General features: G+C 40.3%; 1 protein-coding gene across 1 annotated transcript in view; it reads right to left on the bottom strand.

The window, feature by feature from the left end:
* The window catches only part of MFSD2B (major facilitator superfamily domain containing 2B), a 37,102-nt gene extending 12,906 nt beyond the window's left edge, over nt 1-24,196 (bottom strand). The window contains exons 1-7 of the mRNA XM_039345881.1: nt 23,379-24,196; nt 19,710-19,835; nt 17,968-18,092; nt 9,755-9,878; nt 8,082-8,160; nt 6,573-6,721; nt 5,110-5,200 (exon numbers count right to left, since the gene is read on the bottom strand). Of these exons, the coding sequence (XP_039201815.1) occupies nt 5,110-5,200; nt 6,573-6,721; nt 8,082-8,160; nt 9,755-9,878; nt 17,968-18,092; nt 19,710-19,835; nt 23,379-23,513 (829 nt within the window). The 5' untranslated portion in view covers nt 23,514-24,196. The remainder of the gene's footprint in view (nt 1-5,109; nt 5,201-6,572; nt 6,722-8,081; nt 8,161-9,754; nt 9,879-17,967; nt 18,093-19,709; nt 19,836-23,378) is intronic.
* Between the last annotated feature and the right edge of the window lie 1,232 nt (nt 24,197-25,428).

Below are 25,428 nucleotides of genomic sequence, written 5' to 3' on the forward strand. Positions count from 1 at the left end.
GCACGCAAGTGAAGAGGGAGGAAGCTGGGCACCGTACTCAGACTGGATCCTAGAGAAAGCTATTGACCTGATGAAGAGAACTCTCAGCTCCCTAGGAGAGGAGAATACTGAACCCTACGGCTGCCCCAATTCCTGGAGCCGCAAAGGGAGAGACACCGAGGGGAACGTGGAACCTGCAACCCCAGGGACATCTACTGATCCAGGAGCTCCCACCCCCTACCGGACCACAGATGGCAATCTGGACGGAAGGCACTACCACCCACAACAGAGGCACCGATCCATTCCAAGACGTCCACCGTTGGAAGTGAAATTCAAAGGGGAGCCAACACGCTTGGGATTTTTCCTAACCCAAGTCCTCAGCTACATGGAGGAATATGGGCAGGACATTCCCAGCGACAAAGCCCGCATCCGGATCGTGCAATCTGCCCTGGATGGACCAGCTGCGGATTGGGTAGTGAACTTGCATGACTCCAATGCCCCAGAACTCAGTAACTTCAACCGTTTCATGTCCTCTTTGAGAAGACGATTTGAAGACCCCCTGGCTGATCGCAAAGCCCGTGAAAAAATAACAACGATGAGGCAGGGCAAACGCCCAGTGGCTGAGTATACACAAGAATTCCGGGCCATTGCCAGCAAACTGAATTGGCCAGAAGACATCCTCCTTGGCCATTTCAAAGACGGACTAAACTATGATCTATATGATGCTTGCCTGCCCCGAGGGGACCCACATCGACTTGAGGAATGGTACGTCTTGGCAGAGGAAGCAGAGATCGACATATTGAAGAGGCACCGCCGAGGAAAACAATGGAGCCGCCCCCCGCCTGAGCTGACACACCAACCGGTGAAATCATCGGATACAGCCAAGAAGCAAATGAGATGTTTCAAGTGCGGAAGAGAAGGGCATCGAGCTGTAGAATGCCGCTCAAAGGCCCCCCAGCACAACCCAGACAGATCCCCAATCAACAAACCCAGAAAGTATTCAGCTAAGCCAAAAGAAACGGCCATGAGAATGATGGAAATTGCAGAAACCCCCACCTCTGCTCACCAAAGGGAAAGGACTCCAGCCTACACCACAGGGCCGGTGGATGCCTCAGATGACAGCTCGGAGGGCGAACCCCTGGTAAGTGGATGCATCACACCCATCTTCAAAACAGTGACTATATTAATCCCCCCCATGCCCGAAGCTGTGAAGGTGAAAGCCTTAATAGACTCTGGCTGTACCCGCTGCCTCATTAGCCCAACACTAGTGGGGAATCTGGGCATCCCATCCAGGAGACTGGAACAACCAATCTCATTTGGCCAGCTAGATGGATCCATAGCAGGGGGGGTGCCAGCTACCCTAGCCACTTTGCCAATACATCTCTCCCTGGGCAACCATGAAGAGGACTTAACGTTTGTGGTGACCCCAGGTATGGAATGCCCAATGATTCTAGGGATGGAATGGTTGAAAAAATGGAACCCCTGGGTAAATTGGAGGACGACAGAAATCAAATTCCCGAAGGGGGACCCTATGGACTTAAAACCCCAAGGGAGGCTACCAGAATCAAGAATAGAAAAAGCATCCATAGGAGAGGAAAAAAGATTAACAGAAATACCAGAGGAATATAGGGACCTTGCTGAAGTCTTCAGTGAGGAGAGGGCGAATGAGCTTCCCCCCCACCGACCCACAGACTGTACCATTGAATTCAAGCCTGGGGCAAAACTCCCGAAGCCCAGATTATACTCCATGAGCCCAAAGGAGAAGGAGGAAATGGAAAGATTTATAAAAAAAAACCTGGAGAGAGGTTTCATTGAGCCAGCCAAGCCTAAAGTGGCTGCCCCGGTCCTTTTTAGAGAGAAGAAGGATGGCTCCTTACGTTTATGCGTGGATTATAGGGCCCTGAATACAATCAGTGAAAGCAACCTATACCCGCTGCCCCTCATGAAAGACATGCTGTCACACCTATCGAAAGGGAAAATTTTTTCTAAACTAGACTTAAGGGAAGCTTACTATCGAGTGAGAATCAAGGAAGGGGACGAATGGAAGACTGCATTTAACTGCCCCATGGGGTGCTATCAATTCAAAGTCTTGCCATTTGGATTACAAGGGGGCCCTGCAGTCTTTATGCAATTAATCAATGACGTTCTAAGGGAGCACCTGTTTAAGGGGGTCCTTGTTTACTTGGACGACATTCTTATCTTTACCGAAACAAAAGAAGAACACGTCAAACTTGTCAGAGCGGTTTTAAAGAAGCTGCGAGCCGCTCACCTATATGCCAAACTCTCAAAATGCGAATTCCACCAGGAAAGGATAGACTACCTAGGCTATCGCATATCCCCACAGGGCATTGAAATGGACCCAGAGAAGGTCAGAGCAGTATTAGAATGGGCACCACCCCGCACAAGAAAGCAACTACAAAGTTTCCTGGGCTTTGCAAATTTTTACCGCCAATTCATCCCCTCATTTGCACAGATAGCCTTGCCCCTCACTAACTTACTAAAAACGAAGGGAACATCCTCAGTAAAACCTAGCCAGCCACTAACATGGACAATGGAGTGCCAAGCAGCGTTTGAGAGACTAAAGAGACTTTTTTCTGCCGAACCAGTACTAAGGCACCCAGACATGGACAAACCCTTCATAATACAGGCAGATGCAAGTGATGTGGCAGTGGGGGCTGTGCTATTACAAGAAAATGATGATGCAGTATTGCAACCCTGTGCATATACATCTAAGAAACTCACGGAAACAGAACAGCGCTGGCCCGTATGGGAGAAGGAGGCTTATGGGATACGTTGGGCATTACTCACGTGGCGACAGTTCCTGGAAGGCAACAAAATCCCCTTCCAGGTATGGACTGATCACAAAAATTTAGAAGCCCTGAAAACTTCCAGGAAACTCAATCCCAAACAAGCCCGCTGGTCCCAGCATTTTCACCAATTCCAATTTAAGCTCAAACATTTACCAGGAAGAAAGAACTTCCTGGCAGATGCACTATCTCGCATGCCCCAATATAACAGCGCACGAACCACAGACTCTAGACCAATAATGGCAGAGTCACAACTGGCAGCGCCAGTAACCACAAGAACCCAAGCCAAAATAAAACCACAACTGGACAGCCAAACTGGGATTGAATTCAGAAAAAGTTTGGAAACAGATGATTGGTTCCAGAAAAACAAACATGTGTGCACAATGAGAGACGGATTGCCTTGGGTAGGGGAAAAGTTATATATACCAACAACTCAAAGACTAACTTTCATGCAACTTTGCCATGACACAAAATCAGCAGGGCATTTTGGATTTGTAAAAACTTTACACTTAATTAAACGGCAATTTTGGTGGCCATCAATAAAAAAGGACATAGAAAGTTATGTTGCCAGCTGCCCAACCTGTGCATCAGCAAAGAGGTTGCAAGGGAAATCGCCAGGGCTGTTACAACCAGTGGCAAGTCCCTCAGCCCCCTGGAGGGAAATAGCCATGGATTTTATAGTGGAATTGCCTGAAAGCAATGGGAATACTGTTATCTGGACAGTCACGGACCTATTTTCCAAACAGGTGCACTTTATCCCTTGCCAAAAAATTCCCACTGCAAAGGCCTTAGCAAAACTTTTTATCCAGCACATTTACAGATTGCACGGGGCACCCCAACGCATCATCTCTGATAGGGGAGTGCAATTTACGTCTACATTTTGGAAGGAATTTTTATCCCTCTTAGGGACCACTCAGGGACTGACATCTAGCCATCACCCTCAGACAGATGGACAAGCGGAACGCTGCCAGTCGGTACTTGAGCAATATTTGAGATGTTTTTTAAATTTCCAACAGAGTGATTGGACGGACTTACTTCCTTTTGCAGAAGTTGCCTACAATAATGCAGTCCACTCCAGCACAGGCTACACTCCTTTTCAAATAGCCAACGGCCAAAGTTTCAACCCTATGCCAGAGTTAACCCCAAAAGAACCAACGATCCCTTCACTGAAAGAATGGATGGAAAACCTACAAAACACCTGGCCAATAGTCAGAAAATCACTAGATGAAGCTAGGCGGGCATACAAAGCACAAGCCGATAAAAAAAGGGTTGAGCCTACACCATTCATTATAGGAGAAATGGTGTACTTATCTACAAAATACCTAAAGTCCCTACAGCCCTGTAAAAAACTTGGACCAAAATATATAGGACCTTTTCCAATTAAAAGGATCATAAATCCAGTAACAGTAGAATTAGAATTACCCAAAAACCTCAGGCAAATACACCCAATTTTTCATTGCAGCTTGCTGAAAAGAGAGCATCAGTCACCTCTACGGCCAAAAATCCCCCCCCCACCACCTCCAATCATGGTGGAGGGGGAACAACACTTCGAAATAAAAGAGATCCTTGACTCTAGGAGATATCGTGGAACAACTCAGTACCTAGTTGCCTGGAAACACCTCCCTGCCTCACAAAATGAGTGGGTCCATAAACGTCACGTCAGAGCCCCGAAGCTATTGAAGAAGTTTCACACAGAGTATCCTAACAAGCCTAACTAAATTTTTTACTTGTGTTTTCTTTCAGGTGGATCTCTCTTATTGTTAAGAGGGGCCGGATGTCAGAATCCAATTATATTTCATCTTTAATTATCAAACATAGAAACTCCCAATTCTGCCTTCTCTGGATTCTGCCATAAGAGGGAGAAAAGGGGGAGAGCAAAGGGGCTTTATGGCCCTCACTTCCTTCAGCACACTTCAAAGGACTGAATGTGTGTTTATTGTGGCCTCTAAGCTTTAACATATCAAAGAAGAGTAATTGCCTTTCATGTAGTTATCTGAAGTCTCCATCCAGACGGAAGAAGAAAGGGGATGGAATTGTGATACTTGAAACTATCACTGGAAGGGGGGTTGATTGGGTGGGACTACTGGGGAACCCCTTAAAACCTTGAATGGGAGAGCTTGAACCCCAAGTCCTGTCTAGCATGCCTGCAACCATTTTCTCTTAATAAAGGATTCCTGTTGGAAGAATTATTCCAAGAGTTCTGTCTTCTTAAGATGCAAAGTGGGGTGGGTCCTCACAACAACATTGTTTGTATGAGATTGTAGATTGAATGGAGAAAATAGACACACAGAAATATATATTAAAAAGCTTTAACTATGCTCACCAACTTTTTCTTTCACTCCAAAGAACAGGGAAAGGATGCCAACAAGGTAGATGCCTCCTATCAGCCCAGCGGCAATCATGTAGACTTTTTTCTTTAAAGACAATGGTAAGAAAAGATTTCAACCAAATGACAGAAGTAAGAAACAAATAATAAAAGAACAAACAATGGCCTAAAGAAAATAGAGCTCTAATGACAAGCAACTTTACAAGGAAACTCAGAAAACCAATTCATTTGACTAGTTTGTTGGTAGATGGCAGAGATTAAGAATTATCAGTCTTATCTAAATAATCCCTCTTTAATTGCCTACAGGATCTTATTCTTAGGGTACTACCTCCCTCCATCTTCTATAAATCTGTTGGACCAGATGCAATCACTGGTGAACAAAAGCTGCCAGAGATAAAGTTTAAATACCTAAATTAACATCTGCAATTTAACTATATATTAGAATGTGAGTAGAAGAGCCAAAACAGTTGTATTAGAAGTGGATACTACAGACCATGCATTCATTGAGGGAACACTGAAAAATGTGGATATCCTTTGGAACATTGCAAACTAAATGCACCAGGAGCTGACTTGTACCTTACTAAAGCACAAACATGCCTTGGAAGCAACTTTTCCCATGACTTTGCCTTTATCTTATCCCCTGTGAGTGTAGAGATGAGAGATGATCCTATATGTGCAAAATCCAGATGTATACCTGACATCACTTAATTCACATAATGGAAAAGCATAAATGGATACAATTGCAATGTTTTACATATGGATTAATTGTATGTGGAATGGGGCAATTGATCGCGCCCACTGGGGTGAATTGTCCACGGCTTCATGGGGGAGGGGTGGGTGGGAGACCAATGACAGGGCAAGTGTCCTGGCAGAGGGACAGCTGAGAATGAATGCCCATGATAGGTTGGCTGCGATTGGGGGGAGGGGGCTGGAGTGAAGTGGGTGTGGCAATGTCACCATGATCAACTACCCATTCCGCATACAATTAATCGACATGTAAAACATTGCAGTTGTATCCAATTATGCTTTTCCATTATGTGAATTAAGTGATATCAGGCATACATCTGGATTTTGTACATATAGCAGGCATGTCAAACTCGCAACATCACGTGACGTTTTCCCCCATTGCCGGCAATGAGGTGGGTGCGGTTTTGGTATGATGCATCCGGCCCACAGGCTGGCAGTTTGACATGCCTGACACACAGGATCATCTCTACACTAATCCTTGTGTCTTGCCACTTTTTGGCAAGTCCTTATGATACATCATTTCCAAATCACAGTGAAGAGATGGTTATTAGACATAAATGAAATAAGAAGCATTTCTTGGTAAGTCCCACTAAATTCAAATGAGACTTGCTTTGAAAAAATATTTAAGACCCGGGTCTATTACAATAAATTTGACATCCTCGTTCTAATGTGATGTAGCACTATAAAAACATTACAAAATGTTTTTGACTTACTCCATAAGACACATCTATGACTTCAGAGCTGTTTTGGTGCAGCCCAATAGTTTCATTTTGGCTACAGTGGCTAGAAGTGTGAGCACCGGCAACTATCTGGCCATGCAGCGTAGCTCCAATCAGTGTTCCAAGAACTTCAAATGCCATTCCTATGGGAGGAAAACAGACCACTTCTACAAATCTGGCTTGTTTAATGAATGCTGAAACAGAAGCAGACAGTTTCCCCCCACAAAGGGATCAAAATCTCTAAGGTGGTGGGTGCAGCTTCAGGAGTCAAACCCCATCCCTTTTGTAAATGGAGCACATCTTGCAGATTTTGACATACGTACCCCTCTAGACAGCTTTCAACAGTAAAACAGTGATTTATATGTATATTGCAGTGAATATCAAGCAGTACCATAATGGGAGATGGGAGCCATTGTAACATGCAGTCAGAAATTCAAGAAATATGAGCAAGGAAATGAAAAAAAACCCTGGGATTACTTAAAGACCAGTGGTTTATTATAAAGCTATCTCTTCCTAGGTGCATTTATCTTCTAGCATAATGCACAGACTCTAGAGAATCAATGGAAATCTACATGTCATAAATTGTCTCTATCTGACTGAGCCTCAGGCCCACACATTTCCTTCTCTCTGCTCCATTTCTTTCTAGGTTTTCTAGTTGACAGAAATTGCAATTTGTCTGTTTGAATTGTTCAACTATTGCTTGCATTTGCTCTTCAAATCAGAGCTGAAACAAGTCATATAGTGCTTTCCTTTTACTCCCTCCATATGGTGGGGAATAAATTCAGTATTTGCAAAGGGAGTAAGGAGAATGAAAGCTTGTCCAAGTGTTTAGCTTGGCATTATATGTAAATTAACACCTGAACTATTTTGCTTTTCAAAATCTTGCTCAAGAACATGCTAATATGAAACAGCACAAGAGACTGTGGTAAATGTTGAAAGATGATTTTCTCCCAATGAACATGAAAAAGCAGACTTTAGATCTATGACACAGTATGGTTTACAGTGAGTTCAAAAAATGTTTCCTCTTTTGTCGTCTTTAACGTACATTAATCTGAATTGTAAAAAAATCTTAATGTCAAATTAGTCACCTTGTCTCTCTCACTTTCTCATTTGACTAACAATATTATCTCTTGATATCATCAAAAGGATTTAACAATGAATAAAACCTCACCAAGGATGGTCTTTTGACCAGCCATTAGGTTTTTATCTAGATAAAATGATGGGGTGGCTCTAATGGCTTCTTCCTATATCCCACAGAATGGCCTTGTTGAGTTTCAGGACCGTTTTGAGACAGAAAGCACAATAAGCAAATTCCACAATCTTTAGAATAAATTGAACACAGTTGAAAATAAAAGATAAACAAAGAATCTCCATCCTTTAAAAACTTTCCAAGGAAGTTGTAGCTCCATGCTAAGATGGAGACCACAGCTGTGTCCCCACCCTACCCAATGTCTCCCTCACTCCCCCACCCTCCCAAAATCAAAAGCTGGCTTTGAAACTCACGGTAGGCAGTTGCTGAATCGCGATCTGCTTGATCTGTGCTCAGAAACATGGTGAGAGCAGAATATGGCACCTGGTACAGCTATAGCAAAAATACTTAGCAGCTCTATCACAAATAGTTTAAAAGAATAAATAATTATGGCATTTTTATTTTCAAACTGCATAGTGATGATTTACATTAACGTTTACTACTCATAACATGGGGGCATTGGAAGATTGTTAATAAGACATTATTTTAGCATAAAACAGCAATATTATTAATTTTAAAAACCCAGCCCTTTTTTGACCAGTGTTATGGACAGCAGACGAATCTAATACATAAAATAAATAAAAATTAGCACGATAGTATTACAGTGTTATAATATTTTTTTTCCAGTGAAATATGATATATCACAATAGTACCATGTAAAACTACTTTTACAGGATAGCAATATTATAGTGCAATAATGTACACCAACATCACCACCACAAACCCCAAGAAATGACCATCTGGAATGATTAATTTGAAAAAACAAGACTTTTACAGCATTACTGAGATGGTTGAACTTGCATACTTCAAAAGGATTTAGTCTCTCTCTGTCTGAAGGTCTCAACAAATACAATGGATTTTTAAAACACACGTGAACCGTTAATTGATAAGGTAGTTATAATCTATCTCACATGAAATATATCTGCATAATCAACCCGCCTTCTCCTCCACTCACAGCTCCATTCCAATCCTTTTAAATCCTACATCAGTTAAGCCAGAGGTCTTCAAACTTGGCCCTTATATGACTTGTGGATTTCAACGCCCAGAATTCCTCAGCCAGCATACCTGGCTGAGGAATTCTAGGCATTGAAGTTCACAAGTCATAAAAGGGCCAAGTTTGAAGATCCCTGAGTTAAGCTATTCTACGCACCGATGAAATGTGTTGCAGTTTGCAAAGCTTATGCCCTTTAATAAATTGTGTTAATAGGAAAAGATGCTAACAAGACTTCTTCTGATATTGCCTATGAACGTCAGATAATTTCTACAACCCACAAAAGCCATACTTCAATCACAGCCTTAAAAATATGCCAACCAACAAAATCAAGCAATCACTGGATGGAAATTCCAAACACTAAAACATTTTTTTCATCTTTGTAATAAAGCATTGTCATTCTGGGAGCATGACTGTTTTTCTGTTGATCTAATTCAGGGGTGTCAAACTGGTGGCCCGCGGGCCAGATGCATCATGCCGAAACCGTGCCCACCCCATTGCTGGCAATGGAAAAAAAGTTTTGATACGTCACGACACGTTACATGATGTTGTGAGTTTGACACCCCTGATCTAATTGGTCAACAGACAAAAAAAACTGACATGCTATAGTAGAAAATAAAACAATGGAGTTGGAAGGGACCTTGGAGGTCTTCCAGTACAACCCCCTGCTAGAGTAGGAGACCTTATTCCAGACAAATGGAATTACGGTAATTAAAAATACAGTGAACAGTATCTTCTACTAGCTTTGTGCACTCTCTTTGAATTACTCAATTAATATAATTATCCCAGAAATACACAGTACTTCCCTTTTGGAACTCTATGACTTAACAGGGACACCATTTTATCTGAAAAAATGTGTAATTCACTGATATGATAGCCATATATCACATATTTGCTATATGTAAAAAAAATGATTTTTAGCACCAATCAACTTACTGTACTCAGGGCTTGGAAAAGGCAATAAAAAGTCAGATACCACAGAATTCGATTTGATAAGAAGGGAGGTAAGTACCACATCAAGATATAGGACACAATCGTGAATGGTGTGCAACCCAACAACCTGGAGTAAAAGCAAACAAGTATACATGTAGTAAAATGAAAAGAATAGTCCCACTCAGATAATCTACCCCTATGCAGGATTTGAGAGTACATGGAAAATAACAAATACTTCATAAATATTGAAATAAAACAAATCAAAAACTGAAAATATTGCTTTTAAAATTATTTTTCTTTCCTCCTAGAAAGCAGAATACAGCCTTTTAACATTTGAATGCACATCTTAGATTCTATATTTTATCATTTGCTGAGACCGAAAATGCAAACGCTAATTTAAATTTCAGTTATGAAAATATCCTTACAAATGGGTCAATACAGAACTTCATAAACTCAATGGTGTTTATAAACATAGAAAGAAAAGTTGACTGGCAAACTGCAGATAACCACAATCTGCTGTATAGTCTATTGTGGCGCCCATGGTAAATAAGTTTGCCATGATTAGTTTTAAACATGGTTTATCATATCGTGCACAAATGCTCAATGTAAAGATCTACCAATCATTGACATCTAAACACAGGTTTGCATTGGTCAATTTTTATGAATGTGGGCCTGATGTGGCCTCCATTTATTTTCATGGCAACAACTCCAATTAACAGATCAATCAGTAAAACAGTTCTAAACAACCCTTAAATGAACCCATGCCTGATAAACAATTCTGTGTATCAGTCAAACTGGTGTAACATTAAGGGACAAAAGGCAGTATGTTCTAGCTTGCTATGCGTGAGGGGTGAGCAGAGGTAGTTATTTCCCAGAGCATGACCTCTAGTTATAACAGAACTCTCCAGCATTCTTGTAAAGCTGTTACTACACAATGTAATCAGATGACCATGGATGTTATTAACAAAAACTGGGAAGAATAGATAACACAGAGATTAATCCCATCAGAATAGTATTATCTGAAGAGCATTTTTTTAACCATCCCATTCATGCAACATAGACAAAAATACATTATCACAAATAATGAAGAACTAAACAAAAGGGAAAAGATAGAATGCATGACAAACTTAGTTCAGCATATTTGATCTTTTTATCTTGTTCTCAAGGTGGAACATTTTAGAATCTGTTTACGAAGGCTTGTAGTGAAATAGCTACAATTTGTAAGTTAACACAATTCATATAATTCAGAGTAAAACAAAAACAAAAAACCACAAAGATGAGATAGTCCCTCAAAAATTGGAAAAACTTTACAGGTAGACCTCATTTAGCAAGTGTCTTGTTTAGTGACCATTCACAGTTATGATGGCGATAAAAAGTAATTTTGTAACCAATCCATGCATTTACAGCCTTCATGGGTCCATAAAGCAAAGAAAAGCTGAAGTAAGTTCATAAGTACATTCACAATTTCACTTAGCAACTGTGATGCTTAACAATTGAGTTGCCAGTTCCAACTGCAGTTGCTAAAGGAGGACTAGCTGCAATTTCAAAAAGACAACTGTGTGTAGAGATTCCATGCAGAGGAATATCGGAAAGGTTATGGCATTCCTCCTACTTTTATGTCTTTCCAATTTGAGACACAAAGTGATAAAATGATTTTGTTCAGGAGATTTGTCTTCTTCAGAATGGACTTCTGAGTGGTATACTTCTAGGATATATCTAGACAACCTTGTATTATCACCACATTTTTGGATTCTATATCAAGCAAAACTGGCTGCCTCTAGACCAGGGGTAGGCAACCTTGGCTCTTTTATGATTCGTGGACTTCAACTCCCAGAATTCCTGAGCCCGCCATGCTGTTTCAGGAATTCTGGGAGTTGAAGTCCACGAGTCATAAAAAAAAGCCAAGGTTGCCTACCCCTGCTCTAGACCATTGCATTAATTAATCTTTTGATACTTATATAAAGAATTCCTCTTCCACAACAGCAATTGCTATGGCCAAATATAGTGTGATGGGGGAGAGAGTGGATGTTCCATGCACATTAGCCTTCTCCCTGCCACACATTCCCAAATTTTTGGATGGATAGAAAGAGTGTTTGCCAAATGAAATGAAATACACATATAAAATCCCATCACATAAGAAGACATTTTCATGATATCATCTTTATGTATTATTAAAACTCTCCTGCTTGTCTATTAGTAACCTTCAATTGGTCAAAACAGTACACTGTAGGGCAACAATTTTTGATTCAAGGTACTTCAAATAATTTAACAAATGCATCCAAGATTCAGGACTCATTACTTCTTTGTAATTGAAATGTCAAGTATTTTCATACCACTTGTATTTGCAAAGTTGTGGCCACTGCAGTGTCGCTACGATTGGAAACAGTCATGTAATCATAATTTTAGGCTATACTTCCCAGAAACTCATAGGTTGTCTGGCGAGAAGTGGGAGGAGTCTATCTCCACTCTTTTTCCCACCTCCCTCTGGCCACTATATCCAATCAGCTGGTGGCAAGGCTCAACAGCTGACCCTGACTGACTGCTTTGGTATTAAGGCTGAAAACTGAAATCTCTTAATAGCTGTGCGTGGCAAGGGAAAGATAAGGGAACAACTTGGATAACTGCTAGTGTGGTAGGACAGGCAGAGATGTGCCAACAGTTAATGGGTAAACTCTCTTCCTTATTGGAGGGACAGGGGGCCTTAGAGACTCCGCAGAGTGGGGAGGTACGCTTTCCTCGTGGTCTGCAACTCACTGTTTCCCTGTTCCCCAGCAAAGTGACAGGTACTTCCATGGGCCAGCTGAGGAGGCAGAGGAAAAGACAACTTCACCGGGGTTCTGCTGAGGATTGTTAGGAAAGAGTCTAAGGATGACCCTAAAGGTCGTGGGTTGTTAAGTACAGATAGTTCTTGACTTATGACCACAATTGAGTCCAAAATTTCATTTGTTAAGCGTTTTGCCATATTTGTAATAATAATAATAAAGTTGGAAGGGACCTTGGAGGTCATCTAGTCCAACCCCCTGCTCAGGCAGGAAACCCTATACCATTTCAGACAAATGGCTGTCCAATCTCTTCTTAAAGACTTCCAGTGCTGGAGCATTCACAGCTTCTGGAGGCAGGTTGTTTCACTGGTTAATTGTTCTAACTGTCAGGAAGTTTCTCCTTAGTTCTAGGTTGCTTCTCTCCTTGGTTAGTTTCCATCCGTTGCTTCTTGTCCTGCCTTCAGGCGCTTTGGAGAATAGCTTGACTCCCTCTTCTTTGTGGCAGCCCCTGAGATATTGGAACACTATCATGTCCCCCCTCATCCTTCTCTTCATTAAACTAGACATACCCAGTTCCATCAACCTTTCCTTATATGCTTTAGCCTCCAGTTTCCTAATCATCTTTGTTGCTCTTCTGTGTACTCTTTCTAGAGCAGTGGTTCTCAACCTGTGGGTCGGGACCCCATTTGGGGTCGAACGACCATTTCACGGGGGTCGCCAAACAAGGCTGTCCGCCATTTTTTCCCCCTTTTCTTTGGCCACGCCCCTGGCACCCGGTGATGTATAAATGGTTGGGGGTCACCACAACATGGGGAACTGTATTATGGGGTCGCGGCATTAGAAAGGTTGAGAACCACTGTTCTAGAGTCTCAACATCTTTTTTACATCGTGGTGACCAAAACTGGATGCAGTATTCCAAGTGTGGCCTTACCAAGGCATTGAAGAGTGGTATTAATACTTCACGTGATCTTGATTCTATCCCTCTGTTAATGCAGCCTAGCACTGTGTTGGCCTTTCTGGCAGCTGCAGCACACTGCTGGCTCATATTTAGGTGATTGTCTACTAGGACTCCAAGGTCCCTCTCACAGTTACTACTATTGAGCATGGTGCCACCTATGCTGTACTTGTGCATTTGGTTTTTCTTGCCTAAATGTAGAACCTTGCTTTTTTCACCATTGAATTTCATTTTGTTAGTTAGTGCCCAGTGTCCAAGTCTGTCCAGATCCTTCTGTATCTGAAGCCTGTCTTCTGGAGTGTTGGCTATTCCTGCCAGCTTGGTGTCGTCTGCAAATTTGATGATTTCCCCATCTATCCCTTCATCCAAATCGTTGATGAAGATGTTGAAGAGTACTGGGCCCAGAACAGAGCCCTGGGGCACCCCACTACACACTTCCCTCCATATAGATGCAGTTCCATTGAGGACCACTCGCTGAGTACAGCCGGTCAGCCAGCTATGGATCCATCTGGTGGTGGTTCTGTCTACCCCACATTTTTCTATCTTGTCAAGTAGTAGGTTTTGATCTACTTTATCAAATGCCTTACTGAAGTCCAAGTAAATTATGTCCACAGCATTCCTCTGATCCACTAATTTTGTCACTTGGTCAAAGAATGCAATAAGATTTGTCTGGCATGATCTGTTTTTGACAAACCCATGTTGGCTTTTAGTAATGACTTTGTTTGCCTCTAGGTGTTCACTGATTCGTTGCTTGATTATCTTTTCCAGAATCTTCCCAGATATTGAGGTCAGGCTGATAGGTCTGTAATTTCCTGGGTCCATTTTTTCCCTTTTTTGAAGATGGGAACTACATTAGCTCTTTTCCAGTCCTCCGGTAGTTCCCCAGTGCTCCAGGATCTTTGAAAAATATAGTTCAATGGTTCTGAGATCAAATCTGCCAGTTCCTGGAGAACCCTGGAGTGTAATCCATCTGGTCCTGGTGATTTGAACTCGTCTAGACTGGACAGATGCTCACTTACCGTTTTCTTGCCTATCTTAACTTGCATTTCTATTCTGTTTTTTATGGCACTATTTTTGGTAGGTTGGTCTATTTTTTCTCTTTGTGTAAAGACAGATGCAAAAACGAGTTAAATAGTTCTGCTTTCTCCTTGTTGCTTGTCACCTTATTGCCACTTTCCCCCACTAATGGACCAATCATTTCCTTCACTTTTTTCTTGTTTCTTACATGTTGAAAGAAGCTTTTTTGTTATTTTTGACTTTGGTCGCAAGCCTTAGTTCATTTTGAGCCTTAGCTTTCCTCACTTCATCTTTGCAGGCTTGGGCTATTTGTTGATATTTTGACTTAGTTATGTACCTCTCTTTCCACTTTCTATACTTGTCCTTTTTATCTTTTATTTTATCTTTTATTTTATTTTATCTTTTATTTTACGACTTATCTTGTCACGGTTGCTGAGTGAATCACTGCAGTTGATAAGTTAGTAACCTGGCTGTTAAGTGAATCTGACTTCCCCATTGACTTTGATTGTCAGGTTGTAAAATTGATCACGTGACCCCGAGACACAGCAAAAGTCATAAATATGAACCAGTTTCCAAGCATTTTAATTTTGATCATGGGGATGCTGCAAACAGTCATAAATTACGTATTTCGGTGCTGTGATAATTTTGAACACTAACTGTTGTAAGTCAAGGACTACTTGTACAAATTAAAGAGATCATTTAGCGTCAATCTAGGACTGTACATTCTTCCACTATTATGATCAGCAGCCCACCCCATTTTCTAAATTAGCTCCATTGTATCTAAAATTCTGAAAATCAACCAAAGACATATAAGGAGTGACATCCAAGGGAGATGGGTGATTAAGAAGTACAAAAACAAACAAACAAACATAGAATAATGCTCTGTCCACCTGTTGAAATGGGTAATAACTTAAGGAATCTTGTACTAAAATAAATGTGCTAATCTGATGATACATTAAGATTCTGGTGTTTTGTTTTTTGTTTGGAAATAGGGCATGTTTACTAAAAAGAATACAGATGCCCTCAAGTAAAACTCAATTCTTAGTGAGTTAGGGAAGTGTCTTGCAATTGCCTTCTTTTGCTATGTTTTCAACTATTCAGTTTAACAGGCAGATTTTATCTCTATTAGGTATTAGCCTGGATCAAATCTCTAAGATCAGCCAAGGTCAGCTATGTAATGCTGCCTGCTAAGGCTATTACAAAATAATTTCTTTTTAAATTCTAATTGTCTTGAGGACAACCATCTATTTAAAAGAAAAAAAAGTCACCATTTAATACAGTTTCTCTTGAGGAAAAAAGAAATTGTACAAGAGGCTAGTCTACTGTACACTGCAGAAGGCTGATAACACAATAGTCAACCACGATAATGCTAATGTCTAGCTGGGTAGCACACTTTTTCTCCTCCCAGTGTAGATTATTAGTTGTAGATAACAGAGTCTTATGGGAACAGAACAGCAAATATTGTGGATTAGTTTCTTTTTGAAAGAAGAAGAATATTCATCATTAGTTCATTCATTATGAGATCCCTGTATTTTAGCCTGAACTACAAACATTTGGAGTTTATTTGAAGAGGAAGAGAGTCCAATTTCATCCATACTGGCAGATTGGAATATGAATACAAATATAAACTAATCAACGAAGAAAAGTATAATGAATAACAGAAAATGAAAGTGCATATCTGAAAAAAGCTAAAAGAGGCAAATTCCCTGTGTGTCCAATTACAATATTCTATAGAATTCCATTCTATAGAATATTTTATTTTATTCTATTCTGTAAGAAATATGGCATGCAACAGAAGAAACGGTAGTAAAGTTTCTAAGCAAGCTATGCCACATGACACTGTGACCAACTGATTGGAAGAAGTCAATCTACATTCCTATACCAAAACAAAAAAAAGAGGCTTAAGAGACTGTATAGAATACTATCATGCAATGTCCTTAATTTCACATGATAGTAAAATAATGCTTAGCTTGACACAGACTAGAGTCCTATATTACAAATGGATGTCAGATGTTCGGGCTGCCTCTAGGAAAGGCTGAGGAACACAAAACATTATTTTTGATGCATGCTAGATAAATAACAAAGCCGGGGGGAAATATCATTATGTGCTTCATTGATTACAGAAAGGCCTCGGATTGAATCAATAACATCAAATGGTGGAATATGCTTAGAAAAATGGGAATCCCAGAACATCTCACTAATAGTGAGAGGTGCAACAAGAAGTCTTAGAAATTACAATGAAGATAATGAAAGGGTGGAGAGCTTCTGCCTTTTAGGATTAATCATCAAGAGTAAAGGAGTGAGGAGTCCCAAAATATACCACACATTTTCACTTTGTACAGCAGCCAAAGATATTCAGGCACTCTGATATGTCTATACCAGGGGTCTTCAAACTTGGCCCTTTTATGACTTGTGGATTTCAACTCCTAGAATTCCTCAGCCAGACATGCAAGTCCACAAGTCATAAAAGGGCCAAGTTTGAAGATCCCTGGTCTATACCTACAAAGAGCAGAAGAGTGCAAGCAATGATGTTCCCTGTGACATCCGAGGAAATGAAAGTTAGACTTTGAAGAAGTAGGTAAAGAACCTTCTATTGGAGAAAACTTCAGATAATATTCTGGACAATCTAGAAAATAAACAAATAGATTTATCCAAATCCAAAGTTCTCACCAGAGGCACAAATGACCAGGCTCAAATTACCCTGCTGCAGATGCATTATCCAAAGATCTAGTTCTGTAGCAAAGGCTGTAATGCTAGGAAAGGTAGAAGGAAAGAGAAGATGAAGATGAGCAGCAATGTGGATGGCCTTAGTTATAGTGGTGAAGGATGCACCATTGGAAAACCTAGAAGACCAAGTAAGGAATTGATTTTCAAGGAGAAAATCTATCTATCTGATTGCTAAGAGTTGAGATCAATTTGATGGCACATAATCAATCACATTATCTTAAGAAATGTTGTTCAGTTTCTTGAGAGATAAGATTTGGAAAGATTTGTCATCTATTTTTCCTTTTCTAAACGATTAAATAAATTTTTGTATTAGATTTCTAATTTACATTTTTGAATTAAATTTAAGGGGGAAAAATGTTCCTGTATCTATAATAGGATCAGACTTCCTGATCTGATTCCTCTATAACCATTTCGCATATAAATCCAAATATTTTTAATACTAGCAAATCTCTTATAATTAAAAAAATTAGAACTTTAAAAATCATCAAATTAATTTATACATTTTCATGAAGAATAAAATCTGATTTATTTGATTTTAACTTACATGTTGGTCAAAAGTCATAGTGATTTCTAAATCATGATTTATTGCTTTTAGTATTTTAGATGAAGCAGCCAATGTAGTTTAACATGGTATATGAACCAGGCCAAATAAATTCAAGAACATGTACCTGGATTGGACACTATGCAAGTGAATGAATGCATTAAAGAAACTTCTAAGCCATCAACAATGAAGCAACTATATCAACTTTGCTTACCAAGGCATGAGTTGCCCGAATCTGGTTGTTTTGCTCCGATTAATAAAAAAGCCTGCAAGAGGATCTGCAGCTGCTCCACATGCTCGGCCAATGACCTGCACCAAGGAGGCCTGGAATGGAGGGATCTGAAAAACCAAGTAGCACTTATCTGAGCTCAACATACTTATCTAATGAAGCCATCAGTGCTAAATAACTTCCCCAAATCACAATATTTCTTCTTGTACAGGTAGTCCTCAACTTATGACCACAATTGAGCCCAAAATTAATGTTCCTATGTGAGGTATTTGTTAAGTGAGTTTTGACTCATTTTACAACCTTTCTTGCACAGTTGTTAAGTTAGTAACGTGGCTGTTAAGTGAATCTGGCTTCCCCATTGACTTTGCTTGTTTGAAGGTCGCAAAAGGTGATCACATGACCTGAGGACACTGCAACACTTATAGATATGAGTCAGTTGCCATGCCTCGGGGATGCTGTAATGGTTGTAAGTGTAAAAAACTGTCATAAGTCACTTTTTTCAGTGCCATTGTTACTAAATAAACTGTTGTTAGTCAAGGACGACCTATATAAAACATTTTTGTTTTTGATTATGATATCCTATGAGAAACTTTGTTGGTTTGAAATAATTTTATTCATCTGGAATTTGTACTACATATTTAAATAAATATCTAATTGTTACTAATGGTTGCCAAAATATTTTTTTATTGTCCGTGAAATAGGACAGCAAATCTTGAATTGTGCTCCATGGACAATTTTCATTTGATTTTTGTGTGGTGTTATAGAATCCATACTCCAATGATATGGGAGATAGTTTTTCAAAATATTGGACAAATGTTACAGAAAAATACAACAGAAACCACTTCAGTATTATTGGCATGAAAATTATACGATTGGCCCATGAAGTCACTGACAGTGAAAGATGATTCAAAGGAGACTTTCCTTTATTAGATCAAGAGAACAAACCTCCCTCTGCTTTCTAAGTGATGGGGAAAGAGAAATAGGAGAATATTCAGAGGATAGTTAAGGCAGAGGTCTTCAACCCCCGGTCCATGGACTGGTATCGGTCTGCGGCATGCCAGCAACCGATCCGCACAGACAAGCAAAGCCCCATCTGTGGAATACAGTAGCACACAAAACCACACACTCTCTGGTCCATGGAAAAACCTTTCTCCACAGAATCTGTCCCTGGTGCCCAAAAGGTTGGGGACCTCTGTATAGGTGCTGGCCTAGAAACCAGAGATGGTAAGTTCTAGTCCCACCTTAGGCATGAAAACTGGCTGGGCGACTTTGGGCCAGTTTTCTCTCTCAGCCCAAGTTACCTCACAGGGTTGTTGTGCAGAAAACCGGAGGAAAAGGGAGCATTAGCTATGTTTGTCACCTTGATTTATTTATAAAATAAGAAAGGTGGGACATAAATAAATAAAATAGGTTCTATGAATCAAAAACTCACCTTTATAATAATCACCTCCTTATGGGAAGCAGGGGAAAACAAATTCTGGAATTTGGGGGGGGGTAAAATAATATAAACTAAATCATTAATATCTTAATTGCTTTCCGTGGTTTTTCTTATCAGAGTGTGGAATCAAGAGAAAACCTGATTAAACTGAATTTAATGTTAAGTTATCACACAAGACCTGACCAATGACGGCAGTATCTTTTTAAGCCACCGGGAGTCACTGAGAGTGAGTTGGGTGATCATATAATTTTTGGAATCTGAAGACGTTTAGGTTTCCGAAACTGCTTACCTGAGCAATATCCAAGAGGTAGATTTGCAGAAAGAATGAGGTGGCACTGCTTGCAACCTGATTTGGAGCCCCTCCAATGCCATAGCATAGTTTGCTGCACACAGAGAGTTTGTCTTCATGAGCAAGCTGAAAAGATGAGAAAAGACCAAAGGATTTCTTGAAAGTTCAGGATAGGATTCAATATAAAAGTGATGCCTCCTTCTATTAATGCACAAATCTGGCAATACAAAGACTTTGACTATTGTCAAATCATTCCTCACTTCTCTTCTTCACTTTGGCTGTACCTTGCTTAACTTTTAGATTGATGAAGAGACCTGAATATCTTGAAAACTGGCCATTAATGTTGTATATTTTTCATTGCTCTCTCTCTCTCTCCCTCCCTCCCCCCCCCTCTCTGTATGTGTGTGTATTTTGCTTGATCAAGAATTCTGGAATGGATCTTATCAATAATATATTTCAAGAATTTAATATTTTCTGTTGATATGGACATCCACTTGGCCCTCCCCACAATAAAATCTCTTGTACTTATTTAAATGGGTATTAAGTAATTTTAATTTTCAATGGAGTGCTATTTATGTAAAGAACTTACAGAGAAATAAACAAAACAGTTATAAAAGTAAAGTTGCTCTGAATATTATTTTCAATGTGCTAGATTATCCTGATATTGCTGTTATAGATCCAGAAAAAACATATGTGTGTAGGAATAATGTTGGAATTAGGGTCCAGTTTAGGCGGAGGTGGTCTGGTTCCAGTGACCAACCCAGATTGGATCCTGCAGAAAAAAAAATTTCCATCCTCTTCTTTTTCATTTCATTTTTGAGAGGCTGTACCTTATGTACTTAACCAAAGACAGGAACGCTAAGCTATACTGCCTGAAACATGTTCCCCTATGCCCGCTTTCAAAACTGTTCTTGAAGTTTTCATTTTATGCAGTGCACTGAGAGAAGTTCAGGTATGGCCACATGCAATGGCTCCTGCTCAGACACAACATATGTTGTTCTGCTCTAGGAAAAGAAACCTGATTGTACTGCATTGCCTTGCTGACTGGGATAGGCAGCTGGAACAGTGATGCAACTGTAGAAAAGAAAATGCTATGGGCCATAAAATAATACCTAAAAAGACAATCTGAAGAAAAATAGTGTAGTGTAGAATATTATTTTTAATTAAAATGTAGGATGCAAACTTAATAAATTGAAAACTGAAAAGGAATTGGCCATACAAGTAGTCCTCGACTTGCTACAATTTATTAAGTGACCGTTCAAAATTACAATGGCAGTGAAAAAAGTGACTTATGCCTGTTTTCGCACTTATGACCATTGCAGCATCCCCATGGTCACGTGATCAAAATTCAGATGCTTGGCAACCGACTCATATTTGTGATGGTTGCAGTGTCCCAGGGTCATAAGGTCGCCTTTTGTGACTTTCTGATAAAGTCAATGGGGAAACCAGATTCCCTTAACTGCTACTAACTTAATAACTGCTATGAAAACTGCAAGAAAATGAAGCAAAATCCACTTAACAGAAATTGTGTTCATAAGTCGAGAACTACTTACAAAGCAAGGGTCCCCAGCCTGTGGGCTGTGGCTTGGCCACTGGGCTGCATGAAGGGATGGCCAGCATTGTGAGCTGTGGCTTCATATGTTGCATTAATCCAAACCACCATCATTTGATGGGATAACTTCAGCATGAGCCAGTCATTACTCTAGTTTGCATTAAATCAAGGTTTTTTTTCACCATGCTTTTCATATTCACACCACTTTTCATCATATTCATATTTGAGTCCACAAAATGATAAATCCAAATCAACCACTTTTGATTTTTGTGGAATGTGAGAATCCTGCTACAAGTCAGCCAGAGGTTTCAAAGGAGTTATAATATGAAAAGGCATCCCTCACTCAAACCTATAAGGAACAAATTTGTATCAGAATAAATCCCCATTATGGGGAATATTGAAAAGAGCACAGTGGGCTAACAGAGAGGTGGCGAATAACGAAAGATGCTTTAAAGTAAAACTACATTAGCCTAAATATGTGTTTGTATGTGTGTATATTTGAATTTTATAGCTGAACAACAAATAACAAACTCCATTTAATATATAAAATGAAAAACAATTCATGAATTTGAAATTGCTAATGCAGCTACTCCTTCATTATTATCAGACTGGTCCAGTCAGGGCTGGAAGGAACAACAGAATATGGAGCTGTCAGATAAAATTCTAGACCAGCCTTATCACTAATGCCTGTAGGCATTTTCTTTGAGCATTCATCTTTAAGAAAGTATTTCATGAACTCACAATACAAAGGCAACTTTCTAAAAAAAAAAAAAAGCTGCAAATGAGTTTTAAATATATAATCTATAGTTTGCCTATATGAAATGGGGAGTTAGTAATTCTAATAGAGCTTATTGAAAACAGTTTTAGAAGAAAATTTTAAATTCCAGTACAGTACAGTATAATTTTCTTTGTCACCCTCTTGCTGAGATCTAAATAACACTACCTTCCACATAATTCACTGAAATTCTCAGCATTCAAACTGGCTTGTTCCTGGATCATAGACTGTGACCTGGTTCGTGCTTATATAACCATAATTGATGGAACACATCACAATGACTATGCTTAGTCAAAAGCAAACTTTTTACATGATTATCTTTACTGATACAAGGACCTGGTTTAACTTAATGCATATTTCTTGAATTCCTGAAAAGGACAATGATTTTCTCCTTTTATAGTTCTGAAGTTTTAAGATACACTTGTTTTTATATCATTTCTAGGATGAACTTCATCCTAATATGCATTGCCATCATGGAGAGAGAGAAAAAACCCAGAGACTGAAAGTTCCTACTTCTTTTACTTCCCCAAAAGACATCACTCCTAGTCTGTATTATTCAGCTGGAATAACCCCACCATCATCATGCACTCTTCTGAAGGATAATACCTAGAGTCATCTATTGTATCAAGCCATAATATGCTTGTTTCACCTTGGTTTAATAATGTAGGGCGACTGTAGACACTGTAAGCTTTATGGTTTAGCCCCCTTGGAAATGATGCCACCAAAATGGAGGGGGGCTAATGCACTGCTCTTCAGAAGACATATTTCATCAATAGATGGGCCAGCAAAACCTCTGGTCAAGGAAGGGCATCACTGGGAACTACTTCCATTATCACCTCCTTTATTAATTTTAAAGTTTATCTAAAATTTACCCTTTTACAGCTGAAGCTACTTCAGTTTAGTTCTGCACTGTTGGGAGAACCAAGATAAAGCTTTTGCCTCCCTTATGTAACAGTGTTTTGATACTGTACTTGAAGAATTCCATCATTCCACCAACCTCTTTTCTTTCCGCATATCTTATCTCCTATTATCAGATGCCCAGCTAATATCTACTGTACTCCCCAAAAGGCTAAGCAAGATTTAGTCCATGAATGGGAAACCACCAGGAACTACGGGCCAGATCAAGAAGTAAAAAAAAAAAAAAAAAAGCATTATGGAGGAAGGCAATGATGAATCTAATACAGTTGCCAAGAGATGTACATTAGGAAGCCACTTGGACTCTGAGGATTCCTGGACTTCGGAACTTACACCTGTTCCTTCTCCCGTCCCTCCCAGCAAGAAAAGGCGCGGGAACATGCCTTGAGAAGCTGGGCGGCGTAAATCAGAGGAACGCGAGACTCACCCCTTCGACCGACCCCCCCGGCTCAGGCTCTGGCTCTTGAAAGACGCTGGACTGACCGGTCGTCTGCAATGCTGGGCTCGGAGACAGCCTGCCTTGTTGCCCCCGCGGCGGATCTTTTGCTCCAATACCTGCCATCCCAGCTCAGAGAGTAGCCCCTCCACCTTTCTGCCGCCAGCTTTTCGGCACTTGATAATCCGGGGCGGGACCGATCGCAGGAGGGAGCCTTGTCTGGAGAGCACTGAAAAGCGCGCCGCTTTGCCCGCAGTTTGCCCAGAGCCTTCCCGACCCGTTCGGTAGGATATGGAACGTTCCTGTACCGCGGAGAAGGAAACTCGTGTCGGACGCGCGTCTTCTGGGCGGGATACACAGCCTGCAACCCGCTTAGGAGCCATTTGCTTCCAGTTTAAGCTCAGAGCCCCGAGCGAAAGCATGGGTTGCAACGAAGCACCAAAACGTCCCCTTCTCCCATTAAGCGCAGACTGCCCGTCTGATACTGTTTTATTTCACTCCATCCCGGGACATGCGGAGTGGGTTCGCGCAACCGGGAATCCGGTTGGCGGGTTTGCAAACCTGCCGTCGTGCGAGGCCATTTCTGAATCGCGGTCTAGGTGTGCAGACGCGCAGTTGATTGCATTTCATTTTGGGACTGATTTGCAGGAAGATGCAACGATTGGAATGCAAGCTATGGGGGCTGGGTTCACGGCGAAGTACAGTACACCATTTGCAGTAGTGGCTGCGTGACATGTAACCCTCGCCTTCACTGAATACATGGACTAAATACATGGTATAAATACAAAAGTTTTTTTCTTCCCCCCCCTTTATAAATAACTCAAGGCGACGAACTTATCCAACACACCTTCCTCCTATTTTCCCCCAACAACAACCTTGCGAGGTTGGTTAGGCTGAGAGAGAGGGACTGGCCCAAAGTCACCCAGCCGGCTTTCGTGCCTAAAGCGGGACTTAGAAATTACAGTGCAAATAGTACCTTAATCGCTTCAAACGTGCTTTTCTCGCGCTTACAGGAAAGACTTGGTGGCCGTCTGTATGTGTTATGGTACTGTGTTGCGTTACAAATGTAAACTAAATACACTGCATCTCAGGCATTTTGTATATAGGTATTCTCCAGAAATTAAGACTACCGAGGTGTTCCCCCCCCCCCAGTCTAAATTACTCACTTTTTCCAAACCTGCTGTCCTCCAGGTCCTGCATAGAACAATACCTGATATTGGAAAGACGAGATTTTCTAAGAATATATCGCAACGCGGCAAACGTAGAAACTTTGAAGGGGAAGTGACTAGTTCAAAATTACATTCCATATTTCCATCGGGTAAATACTGTACTTCACATTTTAAGAACTTGCAAATGTGAAGTTGTATTATCGCGGAAATAACCCAAAATATATTTTTTAAAAACTTTAATATTTCTCTTCAAATGTCAACTTCGAACTACAAAAAATTCCACTACGAATACAAATAGCCTGTTTTACATTCATGCTTCAGCTTCCCAATTCGGTTTTGTACGGAAAATAAGTGTAAAACGGAACTTTGAAAATATTATATTTTTAAATAGGAACAATTCTCAGTTTAACCTGTACGGATATCTAATTTCCAACTAAGTATGATTACTTCATAGTATTATTAGGCTTTGGGGTAAGGTTAGCAAATCTGAATTCCACATTTATCAATGGTGGCAGTCCGTTTGTGTTGGTGGAAATATACCGAAGCTGAAACAGATTTTTATTCTTTGCCCCTTGACGCCCGAGTCTCAATTGGGATTAAACGCAGAGACTGTCGGGTTTTTCAGCTTGGTTAACATTGACGCCTCCCAAAAATTGCAAGATCTGGATGCTGCTATGGCTATGACTGATAATTGTCTAATCTCAGTGAAACATTATGTAGATCATTTTCTAAACAGCATTATTCATAGATTACTTAAGGAAATTTGAGTTGCTTTTTTCTCATTAAGGTTGCTTTTCAATGCATTCTTCATTTTAATTTAAAGAGGATAACTTGAAAAAGCAGGGAAAATCTTTTTTACTGAATACGTTCAG

Source organism: Crotalus tigris, unplaced genomic scaffold, assembly GCF_016545835.1.
Source record: "Crotalus tigris isolate CLP2741 ecotype Arizona unplaced genomic scaffold, ASM1654583v1 scf7180000017980.1470182205:1502881, whole genome shotgun sequence".
Lineage (NCBI taxonomy): Eukaryota > Metazoa > Chordata > Lepidosauria > Squamata > Viperidae > Crotalus > Crotalus tigris.